Here is a 27,496-nt window from a genome sequence, read left to right on the forward strand (position 1 = left end):
GCGCAGCCGGAGCGGCCGCCGGCCCGGCTCTGTGGCGGCGGCGGCGGGAGGGAGGCGGACGCGGCCGAGCGGGCACCGCCATGGAGCACATCCGCACCACCAAGGTACTGCTGGTGCTGCGGCACGGGAGCGGGAGCGTGTTAGGTCGGGAGGGCCCGCCCAGCCCGGCGAGCCCGCTGCGGGCGAGGGCGTTGTTGTTTTCGCTGCCTCCTGCTGTTTTGTGGCTGGTGCCGCCCCGCGAGGGGCTCTGGAGCGGCCCGGGCCGCTGGAAGGGGTGGAGGGCTCTGAGCGTGCTGCTCCAGTGTAGCCTCGTGTCTGTAATAAAGGGAAGACGCTAAAAATCCCCGTGTAGGGGGTTTTGTGGTGGAGTGGGGAACGGGATAAGAGAGCTGGGAGGGGATTGCAGTTGTCTTGTGTGTTCTGGCTATGGTTCCGTGCAGCTTTTTCCAGTTTTGGAGGCAAATCTGTTGTGAAAACAACGGATTTGTTTTCCCCATTTTGAATATTCCAGTGTGCTTGTTAAATACGCAGGCCGTCAGTGCTTGTGTAATGTGTTAGGCTATTAAAAATATGTCAGCTAAGCTGTAGCTGACATTTTGGACTTCTGTGACTTTTATTTCCTATTATTAGTGTGTTAGTCTTATTTGTATAATGAAGATGCAAAAGGAAGGTCTCTCTTGTTGTGGCTAATTTTAAAGTGAGCTTTTAAGCCCCAGCTTCTATAGAATTAAATTTCTAACAGTACTTTTCTCACCTTGCTTATCATCCCTGACTGCAAAGGTTGCTGAAAAGACTTCCCCTGTCTGTTGGGTCCTGGGAATTGTGATTAATTCCTGAACCTGGTAGTCTGACTTTAAAGTTGATTTACAGATATCTTTAGAAAAGCAGCATTCATAGTTCGTGTCCCAGTACGAGATTCCCAGCCAATAATTACATAAAGGAAAGGGCTTTTAAATTTTTTGAGTAATAACTTATATAACTTCCATAAAAATGTGTATAGCTGCTTTTATTTTTCATATACCTGTGCATATGTGAGACAGAAAGAAGGTCTTTGGTGAAACTACCATTAGTGACACTTTATTAGTATGAAATTAGATGCGCTTTATTAGTGCATCATGCTGACAGATTTGAGATAAAGTTTCTTTATCAACTGTTTATTTACAAACATGAAAGTCCTTGTTTAGAAATTTAATATTGTATTCTTACAGTCAGTAGCTGATTCCAAAATGAAAGCAAGACTAAGAAACAATGAGTCTTGATGATCAGAGTATCTGTTTAAGTTTCAGACCTGAAATTGACACTAGAAAGGCTGCAGGTTGCTGACTTCTTTGCATCTGCAGGTGATTGTATTTCTGCATTGTGTTTTTGGGGCCCTGCTGGGGAAAAAAATACTTCATGTAACAATAGAACTGAATAGAGAAACGAGCTCTGAACACAATATGTAAGATACAAGACTTACTACTTGAAGCGTTTATTTTTGTAATTAATACAAAAAAATTATACATTCTCAAAAAAGCAGTGTCATGGTAAGAAATAGTGCAATATTTCTTTTGTTACAGCTGTGTTGCTCGCTTAGCTTTTTGCAAGCTGTTGGTTTATCGAATATCTAGGTAGATTAAAATGTGTATAGGCAAGCATTAGAGGTGTAGGAAGCAAGAAAAGTAAGGTACCTGCACTGTGGGTCTTGAAGATTCACTTTGTGTGTAGGTTCAAGTTGGATCTCATGCCAGCTGTTCTGAGACATCCCTGCTTTTTCTAATCTGACAGCATTCCTGTTTTTTCAGTTTAGTTGTCATAGTGAAATAAACTTGAAAAAAGAGTGCAGTCTTGCACAAATTAACTGCTGTGCAGGGCAGCTGTTATCCCCAGGAGAAGGTGATGGAATAGGTTTTGTAGCTCCTCCAACTTCAGTTTGCTGGAATGTTGAAATTAAAATTTCTTTACAACTGTCCACGCAGCTATCTGAAATTGAGTGTAGCTTTTTGTGAAATTAAATGGTCCAACAGATTTTATGTTGAATAAGGAAGTGAGGTCAACTTAAAAATCACTTCTGAGAGTTTTATGTTTAAGTAGCAACAAATGATCAAATTCAGTTTATTAAATGTGGTGGTGAAGTAAAGAATATGTGTTTTTTCAATGAATCTTGATAGTATCCTTGAGGATGTTTTAAAGCAAAATGTGGTAGAAAAGCTGAAAATCCTTCAATCAAACCTGTTTGCATATTTGAAGTCAAATGTGTATTAGTGAAAATACTGCTGGACTTTTTCTCCTGGATATGGAAAGTTTTGCTTAGTTTGACTGCTAAATCAAATCAAATAGCAAAAGGAAAAAGTGTATCATAAGCTGAATACCCATTTGATCTGGTTTGAGTCAAGTTTAAATGAATGTGTCATCTGTGGAGGCTGAATCTAACCCAGTTGTCTTTAAGAAAAGTTTATCTGTGACTTGGCTTTCAGAATTCTTGTAGACTTTACCTAGCTAAGTGGAAGTTGGAGCACTAATGCCTGTCCTCATCTAATGTAGAAATACAGCTTTGAGGGAAGCTGCCTTATTACATGGAGGAGAAGGAAACCTCACATGTCAGGATTTTGTGGGTTGAGTTACTGGAGCAAAGCTGGGGCAGTTTCTGTGCACTTCTCAATTTGCTGGGGAGGTGCAGTGCCAGGTACTGGAGCAATTTTTGCTGCAGATCTGCCCAGTATGGATTCTGTGTTTTGGCTGTGGTGTATTCACTTACACTGCTCTAAACCTGAGGACTTGGTGGTTTCAGCATAATGTATTTTGATGTACTGATGCATTTAATTTCCAAATTTTTTGCTTTCTAAACTGAAATCTGTAATATTATCATAGTGCAGACTTCTAATATATATTTATATTTCCTTCATTCTGTTTTGTATTCATTGTTGTTTTTTCAACTTTTGAAAGCAAAATTAGGCCTTTCTTGATTGTAAGAAATACTTGATTTTTTTTTTCTGTTTTGTATGTGCTTTTAGTAGGTAAATACATCTGTACATAGGAGTTAAAAATTTCTTAACATCAGCACAGTAGATGTGGGTTCTCCTTGTCGCCTCCTCTGGGTGCTGGTCTTGCTGGTGTGGAAGTTTTTGGAGTTCTGCCATGCATTTAATGGTAGCACAGAGCTTTAACTTGGCATTAATGAGGCAGTGCTGCCAAGAAATAGAGGAATGTGTGGAGATAAGCCATTTGCCAACTCGTTTCCTGTTCTTGCACGCAAAGAATCATGTAATGCTTGTTTCAAATAGAGCACTCTGTGGAACCCAGAGTTAGGAGGAGCAGATAAAATACAGGCTATCTAGAAATAGTTATTATTTTGAAATATTTTCCATAGGGTTGAGATAACAATGTTGATAGAATACCAGAAGGAGTTGTTGGCCCTTGCGAGGCTCAAGCATGAATTATCTGCTTCAAATGCCAGCACAGTCCTTGAATTTCTAGGAGTTTTTTTGTAATTATTAGTATAATGCTTACATTTCATAAAGAATGTATTTTGACTATGAGGCAAGGTTATAATAATACTGATTTTTGGAGCTGGGGAATTTATAAAAGACAGTACATAGCTAAAATGGAAGTCAGAAGAGCATAATCTTTATGGTATTGAGTGTGCAGACAGCTAATAAAGCATGTTGCTGAGATCAGCTGTTAATTCAGTGCTGGCATCTTGATACCAGGAAACTGTTAGTGTGTGTTTGCTGTGTTTTGGGGAAGCAGCCTAAAAGCTTAGTAATTATTAATTCTTATTTTAGAAAAAACTGAAACAAAAAAAAAGCTCAATGCTTTTGTATTGAAACAGGATATTTGAGCTAGTTGGTCTCAAAGCTTGTGACCACTCTAGTTTGACCTGAATAGCCTTGTGTGTGCTGCATTATGTTTCCTTCCATTTTCAGAATTACTGCACCAACTGACAAAGCCTTTGCTAAGTTGTAATTTAAATTCTGCAGAAATTCAAACTTAACTTTTATTCCCCCCTCCCCTTTTTTGTTACAGGTAGAGCAAGTGAAATTACTGGATAGGTTCAGCACGAGCAATAAGTCACTGACGGGAACTCTGTACCTTACAGCAACTCATCTGTTATTCATAGATTCAAACCAGAGAGAGACCTGGGTAAGGATAATGAATGCTTGTGGCTCAAAGGCATGGGTCCTCCACATACATTTCTTCTTCCTGAGCTAAGGTTGCATTTGTTTACTAAAATGTTCTTAGCTGTTCTTTCTACTCTCCTCCTTCGTGGTATCATAATAAGTTAATAATTCACAGGTTATGCTGTTGCGTGACGCTGCTGCAGTTGAAATCAGGTCATGTTGAAATTTTGACTTTTCCTCAAGCTGCTGTAATTTCTTCTGTAGCTTTCACTTGTATTTCTGAATGCATGTGTGGTGGTTTTCTTTAAATAACTTACATGATAATTCTGAGGCAGGAGTGGGAGACTGATACATAGGTTAAACATCAGGTTTAAAATTTCAGAGTTAACTTAGCTTGTAATTAGATTCTGTCTAGGTTAAATGAGATAGCAAGAATCCTAAGATCTTAGGTTTGGGGAATATGGAAGATAACATGCACTTTTTTAGAGCAGTGAGCAGCTGTTTCTTCACAAGTATTCATGTCTGGAATAAAGGGTTTCAGATGGGGCTGCAGCTTCTCGTTGACCAGTACCAGTGTTGTGCAATCAAAGCTGGCTAATACAGTATTTCCCATTAGTTTTTTTGCTTACTGCCCTGGTGGCACACATATGGACATCAAGCTGTGGCTCCCATTGGAGTCCAGCCACCTGAATTGAGCAAGTGCCTTAACTCTTCCATCCTCCAGGATGAAATAGCATCTCCCTGGCTGTTGTTAATTTTTTTTCCTGTAGGTGTATTTTCCTTGATTACCCTTAATCCTGTATCCTGGTTATCTAAGTGCCTCATGGTGCTTTCAAGAAAATTCATTTTTCTATTATTTGTTCTTGGATACAAGGTACACCTTTGTACAAACCAAACTGTTACCCTTTCATGCAAAATGGGTTTTTGGGGACAGCATGATTCAGAAGCATTACTTGCTTGTGTCTCCCTATGCACTGCATTAAGTGGTTTCATTTTGGGGAAATTGAACCCATACTCCAAGTACTGCATTTCTGATGATAATGCAAGTACCAGGTATAATCATCATAATGTCTTCAAGGTAGTCTCTTTGTAAAAGCATATTTGGCAGCATAGTTTTCAGTTGTCAGTCAAATTCTGATCAAAGTTTAGGAGGATTTGATTGCTTCAGTGAGGTAATTGAAATTCTGTCAAGAGCATCTTGTTCAGTTGAGGTAATGTATCTGTGCCTTTCTTCCCAGAGTTGAACAGCTGTTACTTTCTATGTATTTACCTAAATCTTGTGTAGATTTGCCACACATAATAAATCTTCGGAGGACTTCTGTATGTCCATTGCTGTGACGGTCCTGTTAAAGTGGTCATAAACATTTAGCTGAGAAACTGTAATGTTTATCTAATACAGTAGGTAATATAGGAGATGTTTTTCTTATCTTTGTTCTATCTGTACCTGTTAAATACTGGAATTTTGAAATCTTCAGTACATTGAATTATTTTCCCTTGCTTCCTTTATTTTGTTTGAAAATTCTGAAGTATGTTTCTGTGGATCATTAAAAAATATAGATACTCTGTCTGTATAATGCCTAATGAGATATAAGCCTATCAGTTAACAAAGTTAAAGGAAAGCTGAACAACTACAGTGGAGTTTTACATCTTAGTTTTGCACTTAGAGGGACACTTCAAAATGACAGAGGAGAGTAACAAAAGTTTTATACATTTAGTATCCTGATCAAAATGGCATTCTTGAATTTCTGCTTCTAAATGTATTTCTTTTTATAACTGGCTGACAAAATTAGTCAAAATCCATATTCATCATTGTTTAGTGTGCTGTCTTGCATCTGCTGATCTAAGTACTATGCTATTCTTATTTTTCCTCAGCCTGCTTACTCTGTGAGTTTTTGTATGTCACAGATACTACATCATCACATTGCTGCGGTGGAAAAACTTCCTTTGACTACTTCTGGCTGCCCCCTTGTCATCCAGTGCAAGAACTTCAGGACAGTTCATTTTGTTGTACCCAGAGAGAGAGATTGTCATGACATTTATAATTCTTTGCTTCAGCTCTCAAGAACAGGTAATTCTTGTAGCTGTAAAAGACTTTGCAGTATATGCATGGATAACAAGCTGGGGTGTGTGTGTGTAAACCAATTATCTTCTATTTATTTTTTTTAAACATTATATAAAGTCTCACGTGGGTTTGGTATATAAATAGGTTTTTTGATTAAATATTAATCTGCATAAATTTCAGAAGCTGCATTGTCTGGCTTTTGTATGTCACTGATGTTCCTTAACAGAATGAGAAATCTCTGTGTGTTTTGTTGTATTTCTAGTGGTGTTCCTGTAACTGTGAATATAAATGTGTATAGTCTCTCTTAATTGTGTGTTCCATGTATTAAAAATCCACTAAGCAAATCAGTGGTTACTAATTTAATGCAGTTTCAAAAATAAAGCTGAAATTTTGTTCTAGAATAACATTACCAGTTCAGCTTTACAAGAGACTTCTGTCAGTACAGTCTTTTGCATTTTCTGCTTTGTGTTTAGAACAGTGCAAAATGTCATCTGTCATAAGTAAATAGCCTACTAGGAAAAATAAAGGTTTTGAAAGCTTTTATTTTAAGGAAAACTTTAAAACTTCCCTTTTTTAAGATCAGTAGATGTAAATTTTAGTTCTTGTCTCCCAAAATTGTTTGTTCTTTCAGATCCTGTGAAGTCTTTTAATAATTTTGCCTTTTGCCTTAAGTTTGTCAGTCTTCATTTTGTGACCCTTATGGCTTTAGAAACATCTGTTCTGAAATAGGTCAAGCACACTCAGGAAAACTTTCATAACCTACTTCTGACTAGGTATCTGTAATTATCAGTTAACTGTAGGATAGTTGCAGAATAGATATTTCAGGCATGTCAGGTATCTATTATTTAGTCTTGCTTCTGTGAATCTTGAAGCCTGAGACTTTCTCTCCATTACATATTCTTTACCTTTTAGCAAAATACGAAGACCTATATGCCTTTTCTTATAATCCAAAACAAAATGAATCTGAGCAAGTCAAAGGTTGGCAGCTTATTGATCTAGCAGAAGAATATAAGAGAATGGGAGTGCCAAATGATTACTGGCAGTTGTCTGATGCAAATCGTGATTACAAGGTAAGTGTTGTAATGGAAGCATGTTCTGCTCTGCATCTGTTTCTGGTGAGGCCTATAGAAAACAGCTTACTGCCAAATCACTTGGCTTGCTATATAAGCAAAAACTTGTAGGTAGACAGAGTTAACTCCTTAATCAGTGTGCAATCTCACAGCTTCCTGATTGAAGGTTTTCCCAAGGCCTCATTGAGAAAGCATGTGTGCATGGATGCGTGGGTTCTTTGGGATTGTTTCGAGAGATGCTTACCTGTTTGAAGCCCAGCCCCACTGATTCTGGTGCTCTGCAGCTTTGTGATGTCTCTCTCAACTGAGCAGGATTCTACTTCAGCATTTTGCAGTGCTGGTTGTGGTGGTGTGGCCAATTCTGAGATTAGATTTCATCTTAATTTGTAGTCTGCAAGTATTAAAAATGAGGTAAATAATTTCAGTATTTTATTTGAAACACGTTTTACTGGAGAGTTGCGGTCTCTAGAGTGAATGATGGTATGGTGATATTTGGCTGTGTAACTTGGATACCAGTTTGTACTACTTTCATCCATGGCTTGTCTCCTTTGAGTTGTTTACATTTGTATAAAGAAACATGGTAGTGTTTATCTTTTGTGTCTTAATTCACCTTACATCTTTCAAATTGAATACGATATAAAACTAGGTTAGGCTTTGTGTCTTGCCTATAAAATCCTTTCTGTGTATCTGTGTCTTTCAGATTTGTGAAACTTATCCTAGAGAACTTTATGTTCCCAGAACTGCAAGCAAGCCCATAATTGTTGGTAGCTCCAAGTTCAGAAGCAAAGGAAGATTCCCAGTGTTGTCATATTACCATAAAAATAAAGAGGTATAGTGTGACTTCCTTTTGCTGTAAAAGTGCAGAAAAGTATTTCTCAACACTTGACAGTAGTTCAAGGGTTGGTGAGGAGGTTCAAGTACAGTCACTTGTATGGCAAGGGTGTGACTCAGGATAACCCTGAATACAGCTGACAGGAGTGGTGCCTAACAGGATGCGGAGTAAGCCTAGCCGGTTTAAAATAAATCCTTAAGTAATCAGTTGACTCTACTGAAGTTTTCAGAATCTAACATTAAGGTAACTGAGGATAGTTTTCTCTTATGGGATCTGTCTTCCTTGATACATCAGGAATAAAATATGTTAGGTCAAAATGGTAGGAAAAGAACCCCTAACAGATAAACCAACAAAATAAAAACATTGGTTCTTCAAGGAGTTATTTGCAAGGTAAAAAAACTCTACAGGGTGGGAAATAAGATTTTGCAGTGGGTGGTGTAAAGCAGCATGTACCTGTCTCAGCTGTAGAAGGAGTGTACTGTCACCTTGCTGAGTTAAATAATTTTTCTGATGGATGTGATAACATTCAGATGGATTTGAACATAATTATGTCATTATTTGAATATTTGAAGATGTACCTGATACCTTCTGAAATACAACATATCATTGAAATTACATTACAAAAATTACATTAGATGATAACAAGTTGCACTTGCAATAATAAAATCATGTCTGCATTAGTAAAACCACACATAATTAATTCTGTATTAAGGGAGTAGCTTGCTTTCCTAAAGTATAATTTTTCCAGTCTGTACTTTTGTGAGTTTTTATGTCAATTATGTAAACAGATACCTTGCCCATAAAGATAAACCTGAAAAACTGTTTTGATGAATATTTAGATTTAAGTTGTAGCTACTGTGTTTCAGGGTTTCCAAGGAATGTGCTAAAAAGTTGGAACACCTGAACTTTATTCAGTTTGCTGGTGCTGTCTGCTGAATGAAACAATTTGTTTCAGTGTCTTTGGAGATTTTGCTAAGTACTTCAAGTACAGGTATTAAAGTGATGCTGATTTGTTCTTTGTTGTTTCTGGCAGGCTGCAATTTGCAGATGCAGTCAACCTCTCTCAGGTTTCAGTGCCAGGTGCCTGGAAGATGAACACATGTTGCAAGCCATCAGTAAAGCAAATCCTTCAAATCGCTACATGTACGTCATGGACACCAGGCCCAAGGTACATACTTCTGGTGCTGCACGCAAGCCTCTCCTCCTGAATATTAGAGTGCAGGGATACAATGTAATTCTGAAAAATTTGGAGCCAAGTACGAATCCATCATGAGCAAAAATGTAAAAATGAGGTTATGCCTCTCTGTTCTGGTGTTTCGATTACTTGTTTTTTTAAAGAAGGTTTAAGGTTCAGCTGGAACCTTAAACCAGTCAGCTAGAATGCTCTGAATATACTGCTACACTTTGAGAGGGGCATTTAAAAATATACTTAAATCATAGTTAAGAAGTGAACAGTTGAGTGGGATCCAGATAATTTTGATTGTTTGAAATGAAATTCAGGAAATGGTGTGCTGTGATGTGGTTTCTTTTGGAATGGGAGAGTACTATGTTCTGTGTAAATGATCTGTACAAACTGTCGCAAAAGTGAGGAAGTGGAGGAAGTTCTGTTTTGGCATTTTGAGGTCATCATAGAATGACTTGAGTTAGAAGAAGTCTTAAACATCATCTCCAACCTCTGATAAGGTTGTTCAGAGCTCTGTCCAATCTGACTTCGAACACTTCCAGGATCCACAACTTCTCTGGGCAATGTTTTCCAGTGCCTCACCATCATACTTCATCACTGTCTCATTAAACTGAATTCTGTTATTTATGTTAATACCTGTTACAATGTGTGCCTGATTCTCACTCTTTAGACCCATCTTCAAATCTTTCAATTAGTATTAATTTCCCTCAAGTGTCTGAACACAGAAGCTGAAAATGTCCAGGTCTTACTCTCGCCTTTGTAGGTGAGAAGTTTGTAGTGCCTTTACTCAGAAGTATTTGGACACAAAGGCTTATTAGTTAGGAATCTGGATAAGAGAATGGGAATTACTAAATGCATTATTCAGATATGTCAACTCCAAATGTAGACTAATTTTTTTTTAATATCGATTTACTGTCCTTTTCTTATACTTCAGTGCTTTCAAGCTGATTTGCCACTAACTATATTAGAATCTGTTTATACTATGTGCTCTTGTGGTTTTTTTCCCAATGTGTTCAATTGAAATTGCTTGACTTGTTTCTTAATTTGATTTTTTTGTTCCAATAATGTTTTTCAGTGTTTTTATTTTTCTCTTTCTAGCTTAATGCAATGGCTAACAGAGCTGCTGGGAAGGGCTATGAGAATGAAGACAACTACTCAAACATTAGGTTCCAGTTTGTTGGCATTGAAAATATTCATGTAATGAGATCTAGCTTGCAGAAACTCCTGGAAGGTATGTTTTAACTGTACTAAAATAGCGTATTTGAACACAGGGTGTTTTTCTGACGTCTTTAATAATAGATTACACAAACTGCATTGGCATTTCTATAGTTTGTTCCAGCTCTGTATTTAGTACCAGTTTGATGTGCTTTGTGGTAATGAATTACCTTAAACCTCAACCTTCAAACTGTAAATCCAGCTGAATGGAGTTATTTTGAGAAAATTGAATGGCAAATATGTCTTCAGTGAGCTTAGTTAGTGTGTCAGTGAGAGACTCCTGTGTTTTCCAAGTGTGCGCCTGTAGATACATTTTCATTTACAGAATATCAGTTCTCTAAGGGGCACTTTGTTCCACAGAATTCACAGTGAGCATATGGTCTGTACAAAATTTGAGCTCTTTGATTTGGTGAGCCACTTGTCTGCTTGTAGGTGTTTGTAGAGAGGGGAACAAGGGGAAATGTGAGCCACTTCACCATACCACTGCCTGCCTCCTGGTGGGGAAAATGGAGAGGCAGAACTGTGTTCATAATTCTGTTAATATTTTTTAGGTAGACAGCTGAGAGAAAATTTAAGACATTTTGTGGATTCTGAGATTAGAATACAGTGGCAGAAGTGAGGCTTCCACAGCTGACACACAAAACATGTGTAAGTGCTTGGCTTCTGGAATTATGGAAGTATTTCCAAAGACAGAGAAGGCTTACACTAGTATGGAAGTCTGTTTTGGTCAAGACATGCTGTTACATTAATCAAGAAATCTTACAGACTAGTGGTGTAATCTTTATTTTCATTCATCCTGCTGCTAACCTATTCTTCAGGCACTGTGCATGGAATCCTGCTGAGCTTTGATAATATGGATCTTTCTGGTTATTCCTGCATGTTTTTCCTAAAGGAAAGATGAGAAGCATGATCATGAGCTTGAGCTTTTAGATTTGTCATAATCCCCTTTTCTCTTACTAATATGTTCAATTTTAAGAAACTAGCTAATAAAACTTGGTTGTTTTATTTTTTTAAGAGGCCTGCTCCTGTGTAATAATGTCTGATGCAGAAGTGTGTGCATCACACAGTTAAGTTTCACAGACTTCATATTCCTTCCATTTGAGTTGGCATCCAACCAGCAATACTTACTAAATATGTGGCTGTAACTTTATTTAAAGATATTGAATGTGTTTTAATTTTTCCTTGTGTGAAGAATTGGTTTGTTTAAACACTGTTGAACAAAATAATGAGTAATCTCTATTGTTTGTTTTCCACATAAGTTTTTTTGGTAAATGAATACAGTTGTTTTACCTCTGTTCAGTCTGTATGATTTCTTAGAGTTTTGCTGAATGCCACTTTAGAAGTAGGAGCACCTTCAGGGGTAGAAAGGACCCTTAAAATTTAGGGATGTCTGCAATAATTTACTCTTCAGCCCCTTGTAGAAATGTGCTGTCAATGGGATGATGAGGGAGAAAATGCCATGAACATGGTTCACAACTTAAAATGAGGAAAATGCCATTTAGCTTCTGTGTACTGATTTCCCCTGAGTGTGCTGAACTGAATGTTCTCAAATCAGAGCGTGATACCAATGATGCTGTTTGTTCAAGCACCACTGTGACTGGGACTGCCCTCAGTTGTTTGGGCTTTTTCTAACAAACAACTGTTACTCATTGTTTGGTGTGTGTCCTGCTTCTTGGCTCTGTGTCTGTCTGCGTGATTTCCTTCAGAATCTGAAAATTCCACTGGCAAGCCGAACGTGAGACAAAATCCTTCCCAAAATCCTTTTGTAATGGGACTACACCATGGAGCATGCTAGGGGGGTTTACAATGTAGTCTTCATTTTGGATTCAGCTGCATGGATATCTTGCATGCAGCGGTTCAAAACTTTTCTAAAATAGTTTTCTTCAGCATGAACATGATGACTGTATTGATGAGCAGACTACAACACTCATGGGAGAAACTTCACATAGACTAAATTGGTAGCTGTGACACTAAATACAAAGTTCAGTTTTTATATATTTAAATTTAAATGTTACATAACAGAAAGGCTTGAACTCTGATAAGCAAAAGGGTTTTGGGTATGTCAAGAGGGAGCATTTCTGCAGAAAATGTTTGGGGAAAAGGCTCAACGGATGTTGCAATCTGTTACATATATTTTGATGGTGGAAGTGTGTAAACTGAGGAGGTTTTGTGAGTTATGTAAAGTTTTCTGTATAGGGCAAGGGATTATCTAGGTTTTTTTATTTGTTAAAAAAACCCCTGCCTGCAACCTGCTATGCTTCACTCTGCAGGGCTAGTCACCTCCTGAACTGCTGTCTGAGGCTTTGCTAGTAGTGTGAATAATGACAATCAAGCAAGGGAACATTGAGGTTTTGGGGCTCATGTGAATGTAGGGTTTACGTTTTTTATGGTGGGGTCCATATAGGCAGAACTATCTTGAATCCTATTTATTGTGAAGTAGCTGAATTATCTGACTAGTACTATAAATGGTACCATAAATCATCTTTCACCTTTTAAAAGACCACAAGGAACTGGAAAATAACTCTTTTTTCAGCATATAAGACTTGGATCAGTACCAATACATTTGATTTCATCACCAATTAGTATAAAAATGCCTGTGTTAATTCACAGAAATGGAAGGTGACTATTGGGACTCAACGTATGTGTTCCTATCTCTGCCTTGGTTTATAAAAACGTAGAAATCTAGCTCGGGAATTACTAGTTGTGAAATATTTTTGCCAAGCTGCAAATTCTGATCAAAAGCAGATTTTGACAGCAGTATCTGGGTAAAAACAAACTGAGGGGTGGAAGCCTGTTTATTTTCTAGCTGGAAAGCTTGTGCTGTAAACCATAAGTTACAGAATATGTAGGTGTGCTGCCATACCTCTAGACATGGTTTTGTCTGTCCAGTCCCTTCTCTGCAGATGTTTGAATTTCCTGATACTTGACTATTTTCAGTTTCTTTCCTTTACCACAGAGTGGTGGACGTGGACTGTGTATGGAACTGTTGTGACTGATCAAGTGTATGGAACCACTGGTATAGAGAGTGACTTGGTCCTTTTAGCTAGCTCACATTCTCATCTATTTTCTCCATGTGCCAGATCTTTTGGAAGCAGAACTCTTGCTTAATGGTGCCCTTCAAAGACAGGGGAAAGCTAGCTTGCTTTTACTTCTTTTACTGATGTTACGGACTAACCTTTAAAAGTAGGTCTTCTGTCCTGGGGTTTCTTGATGTTCTATTACCTCATTGTGCTGTGGTTTGCTAATTACTTTTGTGGATGATGAAGATCTGTGGGTTTTAAAAAAGGTGCTGCAATACTTATTTGGAAGTCTGACATTCTTCTAGTATTCAGCAGCACCTGGCACTACGAATCTTCCTGAGCAGTGGGGAGTGTACCAAAACTTGCTTGACTGAGAGCTGAGAAACATCTAGTGCAGATACAGGAAAGCTCTTGGAGGCAAGATTTAAGTTTATAGCCCTCCTTACATCAAGGGACTTGACTGAATATGAAGCTGCATCACAGAATTATTTAGTGAATTTTGTTTTCTGCTTTTGCTGCTGACTCACTTCCTTACATGGCCAGAGATGAAGATGATTTTGCAGCTGTTGTATCCCTACTGCTGATTTTCATCTACAGATCCTTTTTATTTTCATTTGGGGCCCAGTGCTTTAGAATCATTAAATCATTTAGGTTGAAAAAGACTTCTAAGATCATCAAACCTAGCTGTTACGTGTAGTGGAAAGTAGGCTTCCACTGTGGAAGAAGCAGGTATTTTTGTAGCTAGCAGCCTTGGGTGTCTTGTCTTAGAATTACATATAGCTGAAATTACGTTAGCAGATTTTTTTAATTCCAGAAATTTGTCATGTTTGAATAGTAAGGTAATTGTGTGAGTTACTATTCAAAATTGAACAAGAAACAGGTTATCTGTCTTACGTGTTAATTGGTTCTATGTGAGGACCTTTCAATCTACCTCTGCATCTCTTGCTGCTACACTGCAAAGCATCTTTCCTTAATTTGCATTCGTCCTTGCTCTCTGAATTGACATTATTGTTTCAGGATCCAAGTATATTAGGAAAGAATGGTAGAGATCAGCCAGAAATGTAGTGTGTCAAGTGTGAAGGTAGACAAAATTTAAGTGGATTTCATTCACCCCTGTGTTCTTGTACTGCATTTACTTTATTCTCCTGAGCAGGGTGGAGGTGACAAAACTCTGGCAGTGTGACTCCTCTGAACTGTCTATATTGTCTGGATGCAGCTGCTTCCCTACTACCCATACTAATTAAGTATTTCCAGTGAGCCTTTGGCATTTGCATTGCCTTCCATGGTGACAAGAGTAAGGCTTCCTGGTGTGGATAACCAGTGTATTTACTTGGAATGTTATTTTGTCAAAAAAACACAAAGACTCTTGCAGCTCATGGTTATATAGTTCTGCAGAGTTGAATTCTGACTGGAGAACATTTTGTAGTACTCCTCCCTTAGCCATTTGATTAGAAATCTTTCAGGAAACCACCATTCAACTTAGAACATAGGGGATTAGATACAACATGAAATTATTTCTTCTTTCTCCATTGCAGGGTGTAGGTAGCTACAACTGCTTAAGGCTTTTTATCTCTTGGTTTCTTTCAGTCAGTGGCACAAGGGGTTTGTCTGTCAATGACTTTTTGTCTGGCCTGGAGAGTTCTGGATGGCTGCGTCACATCAAAGCTGTGTTGGATGCTGCTGTCTTCCTAGCCAAGGTAACTTGCATGCTGCTTCTTTCTTTGGTGGGAAGTTGACTTCCTACCAGAAAAATTATGCTTAATATTATGTAATGCGCAAAATTCTGCGGCTGAGCTTTTTGGAGATAGGTGTTTAGTATATATACCAGTACATCTATTATGCTGGTTAAAGTATCATATGTTTTTTTATGATTGGAGATGTTAAACATTCCAGCCAACATTCTGGGATTTTTTGAACGCCGTTTGCTTATCTTGTTGGGAGACAAAGGGATTCTTATGCTTCCTGGTTCTCTAGGTATTTTTGAAAAGTGTAACCAATTTGGTCGTGGATGGAACAAACTATTACTTAGTGTACTCTGAAAAGTTGAACTGGGGCAGTAATTGTAGAGCAGCCAAGGTGGCTATGCTGACTTCATTTGGCAAGGAAATAGGATTCTGTGAATAATTCAGATGAAGACTTGCCTTTGCCAAGCACTTAGGAAGCCAAGCGCTTGATCTGATGGTAGTGGGTAAAGAAAAAACCTGGATCTTTGTTTTTGCTGGGTGAAATAACAAGGAGTTATCTCAGTTAAAAGTGGGTGATTGTCCTAATGATGACCCTCAAAAATATCTGAGCCAACAGGAGCTGAAGCTAATGAGCATTTCCTAGGCCTTTACTTTTATGTAGCATAATGATGAACAAGTGGTATCTTTAATGATGAGTTGATGTAATTTGGGTTTTTTCTAATCTGTACTCAGTAATGTATAATCCAATTATTGTTCAGTTTTCTTGTAAATTTAGTTTTATAAGGGGGAGAGAGAGAACTGAGAACCCCTGTAGAAGTTAGTTTATACAGAAGTGGTAGTGGAATTTCTTTTCTTTTCAAGGAGTTTTCTATACTTCTATGGAGACAAGTTCATACTTTCTGATACTATTAAATCTTTTCCTCATAGTAAACATTTTTCTAGGTTTGTTAAATAAGATGGCCTATGGTATGATTTGGAAATAAATAGAGATTTTTAAAATTTATTTACTAGTTTTTGACTTCTGTCTAGAAAAGAACATTGATTAAGAAACAACTGTTTTGCAGGCAATAGCAGTTGAGAGTGCAAGTGTATTGGTACACTGTTCAGATGGCTGGGATAGGACTTCCCAAGTTTGTTCCCTTGGAGCTCTCTTGCTAGATTCCTATTACAGAACAATCAAAGGATTCATGGTAAGCAGACCATTGCAATGCTGAGTTGTTCCTTGGTAAAGAAGGGCTGTAAAATGTTTGAGTGTGAAAGGGAGCAAACGTACTGATTTTTTTTTTTAGTTTAAAGTGTAAAATGAGAGTTGCAGTATTTTGATAAATACTTCATACAGATATGCTTTGCTACTTGAAAAAAAATCTTTAAAATCTGAAAAATTGAAATACAAATAGCAAATTGATTTAGTCACCCTGCAGAAATGTTGCAATGGTTGCCTTTTGCATCCCAGCAAGTCCCTTATCTACAACATAGAAGGATTCCAAAGTGCTTATGTGAGGGGGTGCACATACTAAATTACAGCAGCTCTGTGTTGCTGTAAAAACACATTTTTGTCTGTCTCCAAAACAACATTTTTAAAATCTGAAAATGATAATTCCTCCAGTGGTAGAGACTTAAAGATGTCTAAGCAATCTAAATTTCTTCATATTTTTATATTGAGAGAAGAATTTCATTACAATTATTCCAAATTTTAGACTAGGAAAATCAACAGTGTTCTGCAATGACAAGGCAAGGTGTTATGGGAACTCCTCAAGGAAGAAACTAGTTCAATGTATTGTTAAGATCTAACTGCCACAAATATTACAAGCACTGAAAGTGAAGTTGAGGAAGAATTAGAAGAGCATTAATTTGTTGTGAATAGTGAGAACCTTTAGGGAAGTAATTTAATCTTTTTGGGTTTTGATTAATCCTTGCTTTGTGACAGTCCTTTGTTCATTTTGGTGCTTGATAGTGTGACCAAAGCGACCATAAAAGAAGATAGTGTTGATATGAGCAAACTTACTGTTATAAATGTTAGAAAGAATATATTATGTGGTTTTATGTAAATTATGATAGCAGGCATGCAGTACTAACATTTTTCTTATTCTTTGCCATAGAAAGTTAATAACCTACTAGTGAAGTCATGCAACATTTTTCTTAAAATTATCAGTTACCTGATTAGCAAGTTGCTTAACTTTTTACTAGTTTTTTACAAATGTACTTTGAGAATCTTGTGAAAAGCTTCCAAGAAAATAAAGAAGTTACAGAGTGATAAATAGTTGTTTCTATTGTAACTTACTTGACTCAGATTTAAAGTATAATATATTGGTAACCTGTGGGGTTAGTACTGTAGGTGTAAGATTGAGTAATATTTTACATGAGATTTTGGGTTTTTTGCCCTCTAGGTCCTGATAGAGAAAGACTGGATCTCCTTTGGGCACAAGTTCTCTGACAGGTAGTTCACTCCTCTGATGTAGTAAAGTGTATACAGCAAACTGAGCTAAGTATTCTTAAACAAAAGACAGCTTGTAAATGTTGCATTTCTGGCCACACTGCACCAGTTCAGCAATGAGTAAGCTGTTTTCAGTACACAAGGCACTTCTCCTGCCGCCTACAGTGTATTGGAGTTTATACCTATTGGATAATTGATTTATATTGCAGATGTAAATTTTTAGTGCTACTGGTGCTTTACTTGCAGAACTTGATGACTGCAGCAAGGTCTGCACCAATGTATAGACAGTGCCAAATCTAAAGCTATGTCCCAGCTATTTAGGCAATATGAAGCACATAGTTTTGATATCTTTAAAGATAACTTTGCATTTATGTTTACTTTGATGGTGAAGTCACACCTACCTTTAGAAGTCCTGTATGTTAAGAGTTCTGTTTTTTGCTTGATCTGTCTGTCATCAGCTATGACAATAGCCTTGCTGCTATTTACTGCTTATTAATTTGCTTTAGCTGGTAGACTCCATATGTTGACTGTGACAGTATTAGACACAAAGGTATTTAACTGTCTTATGTTGCTATTTTGTACTTAATATAGATGTGTGATTACTTATAAGTCAGAAAAACAGGTCAAATATAGACTTATTTCTATTCAAAAATTGCCCCAGTTCTTGAAGTTAGGTGCTCAATTTCCAAATCAAAGCTAGCATCAAATCAAGGTGCTGTGATTTAAAAACAATTGCAGCTGAGACTTTCTTGATTTCTTACTTAAAGCAGTTTCAGTCTGTTTGTGGAATCTTTTTCAGATGTTGTCAATTGGATGGTGATCCGAAAGAGATCTCGCCAGTGTTCACCCAGTTTTTAGAAAGTGTGTGGAATCTGACCGAGCAGTTTCCACAAGCCTTTGAGTTCAATGAAGCTTTCCTCCTTCAAATCCATGAACATGTCCATTCTTGCCAGTTTGGTAACTTCCTTGGAAACTGTCAGAAAGAGCGAGAAGAGCTAAAGTAAGCAGGCACATTGTAATGTGTCTTTTGTTTGTTCTGGCTGACTAAGTACTTCCGTGAATCTTCTTCATTTTAGACTCTGAGTAGAGGAAGGATTGGTAGTACTGAAACCTATGTTGAACTTCATCAGGGAAGAAGGCTGAAGACAGCCTTTCTAATTCTGGTAGAAAATCTTTTTCACAGGGAAAGTTAAGGTTTTCCTGCTCATCTGGGGTTTTTTTGTTTGGTTTTTTTTTCCCTCTAAAAGTAGGTAAGCTTAAGTTAGGAGATATCATGTCATTTCCTCTCCCAGCCTTTTTTAGGTAACCTTACAATTCTTGCCTGTTCAAGAGTACTCATTTAGAAGTGTTAGTAAAATATCTTTAATGCATTTAGCTGGAAAACTTCTGTGACATTTTTATCAGTTCCTCTTGCATTGTATTTTAAATGTATTTGTTTCAAGTAGGCAAAACTTGCACATCATAAGCAGTTATCTTCTGCTTGTTTGCTTGCAGTCAGTGTGTTGACCTCTGACTCTTTTTGTTTTAAGACTAAAAGAGAAGACCTATTCCTTATGGCCATTCCTGTTGGCTGAACAGAAGAAATACCAGAATCCTCTGTATAATCCAGACTTTTCTCCAGAACTAACGCTTTTGGAGCCTAATACAGTATCATTCAATTTTAAGTAAGTTTAAATAAGATACATTATCTTTTCTTCAGCTCTGTCATTATCTTGCATACCTAAAACTGTGTATTTTGTGCAGGTTTTGGAGAAATATGTATCATCAATTTGATCGAAGTATGCATCCCAGGCAGTCTGTGTTCAACCTTATCATGAGTACAAGTGAGCAAAATAAACAACTGGAGGAAGACATTAAAGAACTGGAAGCTGTAAGTATTACAAAATAAGTGTGTGCCCTTGTGACCTGTTCTTCAGATTATAGTTGTTGCAGTGCTGCTGTTTTTCACTTGAATGTCACCACTGTATGGCCTAGCACTTAACTCTGTGGGATGGTGACTTGGACTTTCACTGCTTGTTTCTATGATGAGTGCTCTAAGGCACTATTTATTCTGCTTTATTAATGAGCTCTGTTATGTAAAAGTGCTACTATCAAAGCCTTACTGAAGGCAAGTTTCACAGAAGCTTAGCTTGCATTAAAATATTTTGGATAACAAGGTATCCATGTAGCTACAGCTGTGTTGCTAAAGTAAGGAGACTGAAAATGTTTTATTTCTATTATAGCTACTAAAATGGAAGCAGTAAGTATTGTCCTTCTTTTAACTTCAAGGTTTAGGTTAAACTTAAAGTTTAACCTAACTTTAATATGTAGGTGCATGCTGTTGTAAGTCATCATAATTATGGGTCATGTACATTGTATTGGTTTTCTGAAGACAGGGCTTAATCCAGAGATCAGATGTCTATAATTGACTTGTAGGTGGTGCAGTAAACAGCCAGGAAAGGCTGATTGATACTTCTGTTACAGTCAGTTAACATGCTGAAACCTCAGAATAATGCCTTTTAAGGAATGCACAAGTCTTCTGATAATCAGTTTTAGTACTTGTGTGTGGACAGAAATGGTAACGCAGCTCCTGTATATTATGTTGAGGGGGGGAAGTACAGCTTTTCTAGGAGGAAAGATTTTATTAGACTGATCCTACTGTAAAGTAATGAATGCAGGTCACTTAATCTAATACTGTTTCAAATCTTAATTTTATATTTAAAAAATTTTATACAATTGAAGCAGCAAGGTGAAGAAAATTCAAAAAGCAATCTAAAGAATAAGCAAGAGAGAAAGTAAAGTCTCAGCTTTGAATTTTCTAGAACCTCATTCCAAGATGTTAACTTCACCTGAGCTTACATTTGTCACTTGAGAGATCATGAGATGTAGTTGTTTGAAATCCTGATGTCGATTTTGCTACTGCTGTTTCCATCTATAAAAAGTTGATGCCAAGAAACACCAGTCTTCTGGATTTAGTCTCAAAATACAAACAGATCAACAAAGAAATCTGTTCAGTTAACTAGTGTAACCTCCCAGTTAGTGGGTGAGTGAGTTTGAATTAAAAACAAAAATGAAACAAGCAAACAACCTAAACCATGTAACTGAAAAATCCCTTCATCCTAATCTTTCCTATTCTCTTGCTCATGCTGGCAGGATATATCCTTTTCTCCTTTCCTGTGTTTTAGATGACATTTTTTAGACTATTCATGCATTTGAACAAACTCTATTGGCATTTTTTAGATCTAAAGGAAAAGTCTTTTAAATGGTTTTTAGGAAAGATAGAAGGGCTTTAGATATCAAGCTGCTTTGTCACTAAGAGACTCATGGTCTTTAAGAGATTGCAAGATCCCTGCTTGCTACAGTGCCAGGGTCTGTCTTCCTCTGCTTCTACTCCAGAAAGTATTTCCATCTTGATAGCAACCAAACAAGGGGCAAGCCTGGAATAACCTCTCCTTCTCTGGGGATATTAATAGGCATTCTTTGTCTTCTGCCCTTCTGCAAATTTTAAGCCAACAGTGCTTGTAGCATCAGCTGTAAACTGTGGGGAAGAAGCTAGGATATGTAACAGAGTTCCGCAGACACTGAGTTGGCCAGCAAAAGAAGGGGCTATGTTTCCTTTAAAATCACAGTATCATCTGTAAAGAGCCATGCCCGCTGTTAGTAACTGTTCATTGTGTTTCAGAAAATAAAGCAGAGAAACGGACGGTCAGATGTGGTCCTTGTGAAGGAACAGGAGCAGACGGCTCCTCCTGCCCCCGTGGCACTGAAATCCCCTCCGTGCTTCCAGAAGGAGCAGCCGCCGGTGCCGGTGAACGACGCCGTGCGAACCATAGAGGGCAGCAACACAGCAGACAATCGCTACAGCGAACTCGTGTCCGAGTTCTCCAAAGCCGAGCCTGCCGTTGTCAGCTTGGAATACGGAGTGGCCAGGATGACCTGCTAATTGACGTCTGGCACTGTGTTCTTCTAGACTGATTAAATGGAGAGATGGGCCATTTTCAGGATGGGTCTGTGCTGCATGACCAAAGCACGATTTGTATATCAGCAAGTTTTGTTAATGTAGACTAGAACAGCATGCTAGTTGTCAGGTGTTTGCTGTTCTTTTAAGGGGGGGGGAAAAAAGATGTAGTTGTCTTTTTGAAAGAAATAAGGGGCATTTGGTAAGTAGTGACTGAAAATCAAGGAATGTTATGTCTTTGGACTGAGGTCAGTTTGCACTAAATTGATTTAAATAGTAATATTATTTTATTCAGTATAGGAAACCACAGATGGTCTTTCACAAATTGATTTTATTTGGACAAGAAAACTTGAACTTTCTATTTTAGGGACTGAGGCTACATGTATATATCTCACATGAATACGTATTCCCTTACTTAGTGTCACCCAGTACTAACTTTCAGTGTATTAAGTGCCATGGAAAGGTATGACATATTTCAAATCATAAATAGTTGGCCTTAAAACTGTCAGATCAATGATTTTGTCCTTTACTACTGCAGTCTACCTGGCTCTGTTTACATTGTATTTGCTCAAATTTTTATATCCTTAAAACAGGACTGAATATAAAGAATGAAGCATGCCTAAGCTGGCACAGCCTTTCAGCAAATAGCTGTATGAATGTCACCTTATCACTTGAGACTGTGTTTTTTCTTCCATTTGCTCTGTTGTTTAAAATATAATAGATTGACCTGATTTTCCTCTCTGGCAGCTCAGTAGATTGAGCATCATTAAAGCTGCAGGTTGTCTGCACATTAAACCTTAAGTGTTTTGATTTGTGGCAAGCTATTTAGGTGTAAAATAAGGTATGCCGCATAAGAGAAAAAAACTGGCCAATAACTGAATAATCAGGTTAATTCAGATTGTTTACAGATTGTGTGCTGTGCAGTTGTTCAAGGTGCAAGAATGCAATCAAAACTTTTGGAAAAAGTTGTTCCCAAGTTAACAAAAGTCACATGTCTGAAGCTAATGAGAAACTGAGTGCTTCCTAAATGTTTATTAGAAGAAAACTTCGGTTATTTGTGAAAACCCTTCTCATCTTGTAAAAACTTGCCCAACCTGTGCATATTTAAAGTAATTGTAGTATCTGGAGATTTTTATGTGTTTGGAGACAGGACAAAAACTACTTCTAGCAGGATGCAGTAGAGATCATGGAACATAAGAAAAATGGGGGAAATTCGCAGTTGTGTGCTTAACTATATGTATCTGTAATTTTCTGATACGGGAGAAGGTTTTCTGAAATTTGTCTCACAATAGATTTTCTGAGCAGGTAAGAGAATTAGGAAGAAAAATACTGGTGCCCAGTTCTTAAATAGAGGTATGAATTATAAGTTTGAGTGTTAAGATCCCTAATTATGTTAGATTAATGCTACTAATAATTTCCGTCTTGATTTAAATAATTTTTGGTTTCAAAGGAAAATAATTTCATTCTCATCCTAATCCCTGAAGTGTGTTTTGTCACAATTACTGGTGTGCACAATTTGACATAATTTGGCAGCATTTCCCTCTGCACCATATTGGATCCAGGACTCTTAGCAAGGCCAGTATAGGTCAAGATCAAGGTGCACTTGTGGGGCTGTCTGGGAAAAACCGTCTGTGACTCTTGTATTTGGCTAGTAATTCACCCATTTCACTAACTGATTTTTGAGACGTAAGTATTTTATTTTCAAAGATATAAACATAGTGTCACATTTAAAATATATTATCCACTTACTTAAATACTTTTAGAATGTCTCCACTACAGGTTTTGATAGTTTCATGTTTGCACAAGTGGTGCCTTACAGGGTTGCAGCAAGAGAGATTTTTGTGCCTTGTTATTTTTTGTCTCCCCTTCTCCCTCACCTTCTGTATTAAATTTGTTCGGTGGTTTTCCTTTGTAAAAACATGTTGTATATTAAGCTTGTATTATATCACAGTAGTGAAACAAACTTACTGCTGACAATATAGGTGTTACCAAGTACCAAGTGTACTTGTTTTAATATTTAGCTGCTTTGGTGTGCCATGTACACTTTTCCTATTTATTGTTTAGAGTTTATAGACTCAGAAGATTATATTAAGCTTTTTTGCAAATATTGTTGTATGTTGTTTTTACTTTAACAGCCATCTGAGTGCCCCTGTATACAAGGGTTTTGGAGAGAAGATCTGTTCCCTGTCAGTACTGTTACTTGGAGTTTTTTTCAGTCTTCAGGTCCTTTTTATTGGCAGAATTCACTTCTTAGGGAAAGGAACTGGAATGTGTTTTTATTTTAAATCATGGTGGCATGTTAAGTCACCTTTAAAATGCCATAAAACTGCTCAGGCACTGAGCTTGTTTCTTGATCAAAAAATACAATACTTCCTGATCTGGAGTAAATATTTTACTTCAGTTAATATGTAAATAGAGTTTTATAAGGCTGTTTTGTAGAGCAACCACTTTGTAAGGTTCAGGTAGCCCTGCCAGCTCAACCCCCAGGGTCACCAGTGAGGAAGGTTCCTGCAGAGAGGCATCTGTCTCTTCTCATTTGCTGTTAGGCCTAAGCCAAAACTACGCAAAGCACATGGGACCTATGGTGCAGTGAATAGATGGTAGTCAAGTGAGCTCCAACAGAAAGCTTGGCAGGATGGCCAGGACTCAGCACAGTGGGACTGTTCTGTGCCCTTCAAGAAGGATTAAAAACAAGATCAAGTAAGTTGACTGTAAAATTGTGACAGAAGCCTAGGAACAGAAAGAATTTGAATTCTAATTTCAGTGGATGAGCTTTTTCTTCATCATGAATATGCTATTCCAGGAGCAGTTACATACTGAAAGGCGCCTCATACAGATCAAAATAATGTGCAGAACTCTCTTTCAGGCTGTGACATCAGTTTGTGGTTGGTATGCTCACCAGTTGATTGGGAATATAATATCCCAGACAGAAAGTTGGTACATTTGATTCTGCTCCATAGGTTGCAAGACTTTGGCACCTGTCAGTTCTGTTTGTCTTAAGGAAGTCTCTCTCCTTAGGTGAAGTTTTTGGGTTTCTACATTCTGTGCTGTGCTTTATCTTTTTTCTTTTAATGAACCAAGCTGATCGTCTCACCTGAGAAAACTGATTTAACTTTTGTACTCCGGGCAATTTAAAATATTTATTTCATTACTACCAAAAGAGTTGGGCTTATTTTTTGGGAGGCTTGCTAGTGTCATAAGGTATTCTTCAATACAATTTTAAGAATCCAACTGTTCTGTTTTGTAGGGCGCCTGCCAAATCGACAGACTAGAAATTAATTAGGCAACACTGAACTGAGCCTGTGCATTTTCTACACATGTCCAATTACTAGTGACCTAAATCTAGGGCAGAAGCCTGAAGTCTGGAGAGTCCTTTTAGAGAACTGGAACTGCAGTCCTTCCATAAAACCACACATCCCTGTGTGGACCAAATGCCCTGATAGAATGGCTTTGCAGAGGGAAAACTAGCACAAATCAATCTGCGACAGTTTTATGTGTCTCCTCCTCAGGGTAAGCACAGTGGAGAATGCTTTGCTGGGAAAGGTGATGTGTTCTTCCTCTCTAGTTGCTGTTTTCCTGAGGCCTTTTTATAACGTAGCACATCAGCAAATCTCTGAGAACTTGCTCCTCCCGTTCTGGTAACCCGAGCACAAAACTGGCTGCACAGCTGGGCTGAAGTGGGGCTGGGGTAGCTTGGCTTGACTACTGTCCTCTTAAGGAAGTGATATAAATAATACAAGGAAACTCAATGTTAAAATAGCACAGGGCACATGCTGTCAACATCTGTTCTTTAGAGTGCTGCCCTGCTCTGGAGCAAGTGTGACTGGCATAAGGGCCTCTCGTAAGCATGATTGCTTTCTAGTTAGTTTAAAGATAATCTGATTTCAAACTAGATCATCCCCCCAGTGGTATTTATAGATCTTTAGGTCAGAACTTAAAGGTTGCTCTTAAAACTCCTGTTTATTTGCTAATAGTTTTAAACCTGTGGCTGATCATAGGCTAAGTGTACTGGTTGTGAAACCTATATTAACCTTTAGGATTAAATCTTTAGATTGAAGTCTGCTTGGACTTGCTTTCACCATTTATGCCACACTTTCCTCCTAGCGTTGCTTATTGTGGTGCTTGACATCAGTCAGATGTAATGGGCTTCTTAATGCTCTGGATGTTTCAATAACCTAAGAGACTGTGGCTTTGTTCCACTGCTCTGAAGGCTCACATCAGCCTCAGTGGACAGTGTGAGTGAACTCATGCTTGCTCTAGCTAGCTTGACCTGCCTCCATGTTAAATAACATTGAAAATCAGCACAGCATTATCACTCAGTGGTGCAGCTTCTGTACGCACAATAGGCTTAAGGAAAGGGATGTCGATGGGGACCTGTGTCACAGCATGTAGCAAGGAACAGGACACTGCAGGGCTATGACTCATAAAGTAGAAGCAGTAAAGCTGTTCTGATGTCCAGCAGCAGCTCAGGGACTTGAGGTGGAAGGTTAGAGGCATACTGCTTCTGAGATCACTTTCCAGGTCCCAGAGAATGTAGTGACCTGGTCTGTTAAACACTTATTGCTGAGCAGTTCTTTACTGGCATCGAGGAGCAGAAAATGTATATGGATCTGTGTTTCTTAATCTACTGGCTTCACGTAATAATGTCCTGATGGTGACGTTGAAATTGGAGCACAATATCTTGTTTATTCTTGTTTGTATTTTAACTCTAGAGGTCAGTTGCATACTGTTTATAACTAAGTGGGATTATAGTTTTGGCACACACTGTTTTCCATGTTAATGATGAGCACGTACGCATCTTGTGCTTTGTATCTCTGCATATATTTCTGAGTGCTTTTCTTGCAAGCAGGCAGCCTTGGTGAAGTCCCATGATGCTGCTCCACCAAGCATTCCTCATTACCTAGCACTACAGATTGCTTTCCTTGCTCTGTCTTACTATTGCTCTTCAGCCTTACAGTTTATCTTTACAGCTGTCTGTTGACAATGTCCCTTGACAAGCATCTATCCATTGAAGAAAATGGGTTCCGCATTTTTCTGTCTCTCAGGGATTTTTACCCCTGAACTAGTGAACTTGAAAAATAGTGCTTACTCTCCCTTTTGGGGCTTCTGAGTGCCTATTGACTTCCACAGTTGGTTTGGTTACACATTTTAAATTCAGATGTGGCTATTTTAAATAAAGAAGTTAAAAACTTAGTCAAATAATAGATGTGGCAAAGGGAAAGAGAATTTTTCATTGTAAAATATCTGGAAAGACTGGCTGTTTCATTAACATTTATTGCTCTATGTAATGCTTTCTGTAAAAGTCATTTATCTGTGTACTGGGATCATGCTTAATGTATATTACTGAAGAAACTTTAGCAAATGGAATTTTGTAAAAAGTATTTTATTTGTATGTGTTTTCAAAATCCATAAGGCTTAAAATAAAGTGATCTTAATATTGCCAATCTAACTGGACATTAAATATTTATAATAACTTATATAAGCATTTATATAACTGTGTGTAAACATTAAAATTTTCATTTTATGGATTAATTGTACCTGATACAGAGTACAGAAATGAGTTGACCTATTTATTAGGTTCTTGAATGCTTCTGTAGCTTTTAGATACTGGAGATGGCTCAGCTTTTTGTTACTGACTCTTCATTGCTGCCCTGTTAATTACGGGCAATTCTCTGATCTTAATTTAGGACTTAGCTGTCAGGAGAGTGCTGTGTTTACTTATTGTTACTGTTACTGCATACTTGGTTATCCAGGTAAGTGTTTTCAACAGCTACAGTAAATTTGGCTAGGAAGTTGGAGTGATTTTCTGAAAATGTCAGCTTCTCTTCTCAGTGACTTTTCCATTAATTCTTAACAGTTTTCTTTAATTCTTAATTTTGAGTCTTCTTAGGTCTCTACAGCTGTATTCCTCGCTTAGCAAAGATAGTACCATGAAAAAAATGATTCCTAAAGCTCTCC

General features: G+C 37.8%; 1 protein-coding gene across 1 annotated transcript; it reads left to right on the plus strand.

The window, feature by feature from the left end:
* On the plus strand, positions 1-26,987 carry MTMR6 (myotubularin related protein 6). Its single transcript, XM_030950247.1, has 14 exons — positions 1-104; positions 4,006-4,122; positions 6,006-6,168; positions 7,075-7,232; positions 7,933-8,061; positions 9,098-9,232; positions 10,346-10,478; positions 15,070-15,179; positions 16,232-16,357; positions 17,555-17,604; positions 18,401-18,601; positions 19,131-19,265; positions 19,345-19,471; positions 21,263-26,987. The coding sequence occupies exons 1-14, from the start codon at positions 81-83 to the stop codon at positions 21,521-21,523; spliced, it is 1,869 nt and encodes a 622-aa protein (XP_030806107.1). The 5' UTR covers positions 1-80; the 3' UTR covers positions 21,524-26,987.
* Positions 26,988-27,496: the final 509 nt, after the last annotated feature.

Source organism: Camarhynchus parvulus, chromosome 1, assembly GCF_901933205.1.
Source record: "Camarhynchus parvulus chromosome 1, STF_HiC, whole genome shotgun sequence".
Taxonomy (NCBI): domain Eukaryota; kingdom Metazoa; phylum Chordata; class Aves; order Passeriformes; family Thraupidae; genus Camarhynchus; species Camarhynchus parvulus.

Coding starts and splice junctions, on each gene's coding strand:
- MTMR6 (XM_030950247.1), top strand. CDS start 81: ATGGAGCACATCCGCACCACCAAG. Junction 10,479..15,069: donor CTTGCAGAAACTCCTGGAAG/GTATGTTTTAAC, acceptor GGTTTCTTTCAG/TCAGTGGCACAAGGGGTTTG. Junction 15,180..16,231: donor CTGCTGTCTTCCTAGCCAAG/GTAACTTGCATG, acceptor ACTGTTTTGCAG/GCAATAGCAGTTGAGAGTGC.